Raw genomic sequence first — 7610 nt, 5'->3', positions numbered from 1 at the left:
AGAGAGGATGGTACAATCATGGACTGACCAATGAAGAATTTATGTAAGAACAAATGACTACATTTCAAATCATTAAGTATACAAGATGAATTTAGAGAATGCGAGTAATGATATAAAGAAACATGTTAGATTCTCGATATGTTTATCTTTGGTAATATAAACATTTGATTTAGGATAACAAACTTGATTAATAATAGCATGCAATGATCATTATGTGGTATCTTAAGTTTAACACATGATGAAATTCAAGATTTATTTAAGTTTGAAGAAGTTGACGATTTTTCGTCTTTTCGCTGTAATTCCGAAGTAGGAATCATCATAAAGGATAACACGAGTGATTTTGGACTACAAGTTTTAATCCTTCAGCGTGATTTTTCATCAAATAAATTGTATTAAACAATAATAATTGATTAGAGTCCCAAATGATTATATCTAAAGCCCCATTCTCTTAGTAAATACTGTATTTGAATAACTTGTTTCATTCTATTCAAGTAAACCAAAATGATAATAAAATGCAGTAACCAATTATATGGCATTATTCATTCATCAATCTATGATTTTCTCCATAATAACAAATAAACCATCTATTTCTAAACTATGATACTAAAGTACCAAAAATAAAAGCAAATTCAGACTAGATCACTGTTTTTATCTTAAAAGTACTCATTTTCAAGTACAAAATCACACGAACTTAATTTTCTTTTTCCAAAACAAAGGACTATATAAATAACTAAACACCACAAAGGTCATCACGATCTTGTACCCAAAGCATCAAGACTTGTACTCTCCATTACCCTACACAAAGAGGTCACCTTAAAAAGGCAACAGTCGAAATTAAAGGCATTTGAAAGACATGACAAACATTTCATCCACCTGCAGACTGTTGAAAAAAAACGAGTATCATTACCCCTTCAGAAACTTATATAAATATGCATTTAATTTCAACATTTAAAGATTTTTCAGATTCACAAGTTACCATCACCATTCAATAATCATCATCATATATATCTTCCAAATCCTGAATCCACATTAAAATTTATCCTAGACCCACAATAGTTTTTAACTAAAGATGCAAACTTAACACATTATTATTAAATCTTGAAGTTGTACAAGTAGTTATGCATATAGTACAAATAGTTAACATCGTCATTCAATAATCATCAATATCATATAATATATATCTTCCAAACTTTACACATTATTCCTGAATCCTGAAGTTGTACAAGTAATACTGCATATAGTACAGTTATTTAACATCGTCATTCATATATATCTTCCAAATTTTGAATCCACCTTAAAAATTACTCTAGACCCACAACTGTTTTTAAATAAGATGCAAACTTTATACACCATTCTTAGATCTTGAAGACGTACAACTTCTTATGCATATGGTACAATCGTGTGTTAAGATTGTCACCCAATAATCATCATCATATCTTCCAAATTCTGAACCCACATTACAAACTATTCCAGACCCACATCTGTTTTTAATTAAAGATGCAAGCTTTACACACTATTTTTGAATCTTGAAGATGTACAATTTTTTATACATATGGTACTACTTGTTAATTACCATCTTCCTTCAATAATCATCATCATATATATATTTCTTCCAAATTCTAAATCCACATTAAAAATTATTCCAGACCCACAATTTTTTTTTTTAAAATAAAGATGCAAACTTTGGACCTTTTCTTGAATCTTGAAGATGTACAACTTCTTATGCATATGATACAACTTGTTAGCATGGTCATTCAATAGTCATCATCATATATATTTCTACCAAATTCTGAATCCAAATTAATACATACTTCATACCCACAAATGTTTTCAAATAAAGATGCAAACTTTACACCTATTCTTGAATCTCGAAGACGTACAACTTCTTATGCATAGCGTACAACTTGTTAATGATGGAAATGGGAATTCCATGGTTCCTGTTAACATAGGGTAGAGTGTGAGTTTATGAAGGATATAATAGGGTACACACTTTGCGTCGCTTTTTAATTAAAGAGAAAGGATCGTACAAATTAATTCAAAAGATTCACGTGAGCTAAGCCTAATGATGCTATAGATAGATTGTACTCTACTTCTATCTACATGCAATAATGACTTGTACAATGAAAGCTGACGTCATGAAAGAAGGCTGATTGGGTAAATACCTGTTCAAATTAGGGTTTTCTTTATCAAGGTTGCCACGTGGCGAGCCACCCATACTGAACCAACCATTGTGCAGGAAAAAGCATGCGTGTGACCTTCTTTTTCTACTTCTATAATCGCATTCGGGACCTGCTTCACGACCTGAGATCACAAAGTTAACTAGAAATTGAAGTGGGACCCACAAAATGAAATATGAAATTTTCAACAGTATTTTGTATATTATTTGATTATGATTATGATTATGGAATTTGTTATTTAGAAAAGTAAAAAGTAGAACGTAATAGAAAGCTCATGTAGAAACCCAAATAAAGTTAGAGTAACAAATATTTTCTAGTTATTTTTTTAAGAAAATAAAATTATAATTTAATTAGAATCATGAAATTCTAATTAAAGATTTTGTCATTAAAATTAATAATTAAAAATGGGTTGTATTACAACATTTTGTACACGGGATGAAAAAATCAAGAAAATGGAAAGGAATCGAATTCCTTCAAAAATGGTTCATTCCATTCCATTCCATTCCATTCCTTCAGATAAAACAAACAACAATGGAATGAGTTATTCCATTTATTTTCTGATTCCATGATACCAAACACTTTCTTTAAGTATGCATGCATGGATAACATCAATATTTGACCTCATCATGCATGTGCAATGGAGCCCAATGATCATCATCACCATACAAGAATGCAATCCGATTTCTTTTTTCTCTCATGAATTCCCAATCGGGTGCCTTTATAAGCTACACAAAAAGATTTAAAGTAATTAATGAATCACAATTTATATTTCAATGCAACTCAAAATATGATATATAACGAACTTAGTAATTTTTCTTTTTTATATTGGAAAAGATTGTATTTGTATACCTCTTCGAATTCGGTCATGGTCAAATAAAGTACATTTCGCATCGTATGATACTGAAACAAAAATAATAATAATAAACATTTAATATAAGACTAGATATATATTCATTTAAGTGATTTAACAAATATATATATAATAAAGCAAGATTCTAACTTTTGGGTTGAAAAAATGAAGTCAGAAAGGACTAAATGGACCACTCTAGTAAAACAGTGTAGGCCCCATATTAATTGGCACAATAATTGAGAAATCGTATGAATAATTTTAGGTGTTTGCAGATGATGAAAGATTGATACTAAAAACCATGAAGTTGCAAAATGTGGTTGTTGCAAGAAAATTTGTGAAATAATGGTGGAAAAGTTTAGATAAGTTCAAAAAACAAGAAATAATATATAGAAAATTGTTGTGATATGTCAGTGTACTCTTTTTTTTATCAATAATAGCAATGTACTTACAGACTTTACACAAATAATAGCAAATATGTAACATGAAACTTGTTAAAATGTATTTTATTCTTTACCCAAAATAGCAATGTGCTTACATTTCTTTACTCATAATAGCAATGTGCTTATAGATTTTATAAATAATAATAATAATGTATAACCTCAAACTTGTAAAATGCTTACAAGTTTCATGTTGTATATTTGTTTATTATTTGTACAAAAATGTAAGTACATTATTGTAACAAGTAAAAAAATGTAAGCAAATTGCTATTATGGGTAAAGAATAAAATACAATTTACAAGTTTCAAGTTACATATTGTTATTATTGGTAAAAAATAAATGCCAAATAAATTATAAAAATCCATATGTTTTCATTTTCCGTGGTTAAAAAATAAATTTTATGTTAAATAAATAATTAGTTTCACCTTAAGAACACGTGTACAAAGAGCATCAAGAGCAGTTGTTGACCATGATTTTCCCAATGAGATTTTTGCAATAAATCTTGATGCCCAAATTGGTAGAAACCCGAATAATGCCACAATAGCACTTATCACATTAGATGTAAGTTGGGACCTGTAATATTTTTAATAATTTATTTTATCCCATAAAAAGAATATTGAATTAAGATTATGAAATAAAAACCGAAAATCGGTTTAATGTAATTATATTATTTGAGAAAGAAAAAAAAATCATCTCTAAAAGTTTTAAACGTTTTTTAAAAATTAGTTTTACCTTGAAATTTTCTTTATAATTGACTGTTGTTGTGACTTTGTGTCCACTGCTAAAAATGGATAAAGGGCAAAAATATATGCAACCTGTTTTATTAAACCGAAGCATTATTTTATTTTATATATATATATATATATATATATATATATATATATATATATATATATATATATTTCTATTTTGGAAATAAATGAAGAAAGTAGGTTGATATTTCTTGTAATCACCTTTTCGGGAATTCTTTTATATATATCCAATGACATAAACGACCCTATAGAGTGCCCAACCTGTACAGGAGATATAAAATGAGTTTAAGCCATAAGTATCAAAGTTTTTATATTTATTTTATAGTACTTAATATAAGAAAGAATAAAACTTAATATAAGAAGCAACAAAACACACCAGTATAAGAGGGACTTCAATAGTTTGTAGTTCTTGTTGGATGAAATTTATCTGAAGTAAAAAAAAAAAAAAAAAAAAAAGAGAGAGAGATAAATCATGTCACACTATTGATTCTTTGTAATTATTAGAGAGACAAAAATATGAACACATGAACTAGAACTGAGTTTAGATTTAAATTATGAAAGAATATCATTTTTTATCTGAAAAATCGCCAAAATAATTGATCTTTATACCTTATGATCAATTTGTTCCTTTAGCCCAAACAACCTTCCATCCTCCCAATCCTAACCAAATATAAAAAATCACACAATCTATATTTATAAAAATGTGCATAAACTATAAACTATAAAGTATAAACTATAAAGTCCTCATCTATATATTTTTGTTTAACACAAAGAATCTGTTTTGTCATTTAGATTAACAGCCTTTTGATTGCCCTTGGTGTGTGCAAAATAGAGTAGTTTATCTAAACATCTTTTCTTACACAACTATTTGTGACATTTTATATTTCAACTCTTGATATCATGCAATTTCCTGCACTTGTGTAAATTGAAAAATGAAGCAAGAAACATAATTTGTGATTAACATTAAGATCTTTTTGTATTTACTTATTATTTGGAGAGTGTCTTGTCTTTTTGTATTTACTTAGGTGGTGTTTTGTTTTTAAAGAGGTAAAATGTCTTCAGTCTTTTTCCATGTCTGCAGAATAAGACGTGGACCAAAAGTCTTTTTCCATGTCTCCAGTCTTCATAAAAAAGACTGTTTGTTTTTTAAAGTCCACGGGGTGGTGGTGGTGGTATTGGTAGTGGCGGCGATGGTGGTGTTGAGAGTGGAGGAGTTGGCAGCGGCGGTGGTGGTGGAAAAAGAAATATCACATTAAGGTTAGAACTTAAAAACGTCTTCCAAAACCAAAAGTTATTTTTTTGTTCTTCCGGAAAAAGAGGTCAAAAAAACTTTTTTCTTGTTAATTGTGTTAAAGTATGATTAACTGTGACATTGGTAACAGACTTGTGAAGTATGATTAACCGATTAATACTCTAATATATATAAATTCTACATAGTATTGAGTTGACTTCTGTTGCTGCTTTCAAGTTTCGTAAATAAAGAGTTGGGAAAGGGTATTTCAGACTTTTGGTACTAAATGAGAAGGTGGAGAGAATCTCACCTCTCGAAAGTCAGAAGTATTTTCAAACATTCCTAATTATACCAGTTTTTTTATAATCTTGTGATTTTTTTTTATGGGTTTTGGGTTATTTCTTATATCTATTATATATTAGAAGAAACTAAAGTGCATGATAGCTGATTTTACAAAAGAAGAAACAAGAGAAGTCGTAAAATAAAGAGTACCCTATATAGTATACCAAACTTTGTGATTTTAGAAATAAATAAAAAAACTTGTACACATTGGATAGACTTAGAGCTCATAAAAGATAAACAATTTATAAGGGGTACCTTTTCTGAGTGTGATATATACCCAATTCCTGCTCATAAACACAAAACACACAATAAATTACAAACTTGATCTCTAAAACTTTTTTAAAATAAAATGTTATAAACTTTAGTACTTTTTAGCAACTGAAAATCATGAAAAAGGAGCAACCATTCTTACCTGTTATGGAAGCAGTTTCTCCCATTTGCTCATAAAGTGACTCCAAAAAATCAGTGTAAAATGAAACAACACCTATAACAACAACAACTTATTACTACCCAAATTAAGTAATCAGATTTCAAACTAAACATTCCCTCCATTCCAACAAGGAAAATACACTTTTTTCTGTATTGACATTGTGAAATACAAATTTGTAACAAGGTTCATATCAAATTTGATTCCAGCATTACCTGGATTTCCAGGAATAAATAGAACATGAAATCTGGGATTTGTGGCATGAATCTCCACCAATTCAGTCTTCCTACTGTTCTGCCCAAATCATGATGAAATTCGAAAGTAATCAAAAACCCCATCGAGATAATAATAGATGTATATATGAATATAGAATGAAGAAGAGAAGTGAAATCAAATACCCAGAAACATTGCACAATCTGAAATTAGAAATAGCGTGCGATTTCTGCGAAACCAGTTGTGATTTTTCGTGACCCATTTGAACAACTCTGGTGGGGGTGGATGGAATTGCAGTTCTGTAAGTCTGTAACGGCTGATTTATGAAACTAAATTGGAGAAAACATGGAGTGTTTATGTGTCAGTTTCGGATGAATCTAGATCGAGAAATTAGCTATGGTTAAATCGAGAAGCACCTGTAACGAAGTGAAGGAGTGAAAGTGAGAATCCGAACAGATGATGACAGTGTAGGCGACGACAGATGGATGAGCATGGCAGTAAAAGAACTCCGGCGGAATCACCGAAGTTCTCCACCACCCAACTGTGCTTATCTTACTTGTACTTTCAGGTACAACTTCAATGTCAATCGATAAACCAGCTCTGTTGATAAATTAGTTTATAGTATAATTGTATTTTATAAAAAATAATTTATAAAGTAGATTGCAATCATAAAATAATACAAATAGACAATTTAGATATATAACTAAAATAATAATAATAATAATAATATATAATTAAAGACGTATTTCAAATATTTATATAAAATCTCTATAAGTTTATAAAAAATAATTTATTAAAAGTCTAACTTATAAACTATTTTAATTCTGTGAAAGAGAGTATTTTGTCAATTTTTTCTGGTGACAACTTAGTGGGTGTTTGAGGGTGTTTTTTAAAATGACTTATTAGTTTATTGGTTTTTTAAAAAGTCGATAAATTAAAAAGGTGTTTGATAAATAATAACTTTATAAACAAAAAACAATTTTTCTAAAAAGCCATGAATTCCTGACTTTTTCAAAAATGTCAATAAACATTTTAAGAAACAATCTCAAATACGCCCTTAATCCATTATATTTAAATTGTGTTTTCTATTTAATATCGTGTTCTACATTATAAGCAAAAAGATAATTTTTTGTTTATTTGTTTGTTAAATTCCCTCAAATTTGAATTTAATATGTTATTTT

General features: G+C 28.8%; 1 protein-coding gene across 1 annotated transcript; it reads right to left on the bottom strand.

The window, feature by feature from the left end:
* Positions 1-1729: 1729 nt before the first annotated feature.
* Positions 1730-7029, bottom strand: LOC145121166 (alpha/beta-Hydrolases superfamily protein). Its single transcript, XM_079056953.1, has 14 exons — positions 6846-7029; positions 6615-6758; positions 6432-6505; positions 6202-6273; positions 6045-6073; positions 4826-4876; positions 4593-4643; positions 4418-4477; positions 4197-4279; positions 3890-4037; positions 3027-3077; positions 2798-2902; positions 2163-2301; positions 1730-1937 (listed from the first exon to the last, which is right to left on the bottom strand). Exons 1-13 carry the CDS (start codon positions 6920-6922, stop codon positions 2167-2169), a joined length of 1080 nt encoding a protein of 359 aa, XP_078913079.1. The 5' UTR covers positions 6923-7029; the 3' UTR covers positions 1730-1937; positions 2163-2166.
* Between the last annotated feature and the right edge of the window lie 581 nt (positions 7030-7610).

Source organism: Lactuca virosa, chromosome 6 (assembly GCF_052849685.1).
Source record: "Lactuca virosa cultivar CGN04683 chromosome 6, Lactuca_virosa_CGN04683_v6, whole genome shotgun sequence".
Taxonomy (NCBI): domain Eukaryota; kingdom Viridiplantae; phylum Streptophyta; class Magnoliopsida; order Asterales; family Asteraceae; genus Lactuca; species Lactuca virosa.
Note: the sequence above shows the minus strand (reverse complement) of the source record. Positions and strands in the feature narration are given on the sequence as shown.

Coding starts and splice junctions, on each gene's coding strand:
- LOC145121166 (XM_079056953.1), bottom strand. CDS start 6,922: ATGCTCATCCATCTGTCGTCGCCTACACTGTCATCATCTGTTCGGATT. Junction 3,078..3,889: donor TTTGTACACGTGTTCTTAAG/GTGAAACTAATT, acceptor TTTTTGTTTCAG/TATCATACGATGCGAAATGT. Junction 2,302..2,797: donor CATTGCACATGCATGATGAG/GTCAAATATTGA, acceptor TTGTGATCTCAG/GTCGTGAAGCAGGTCCCGAA.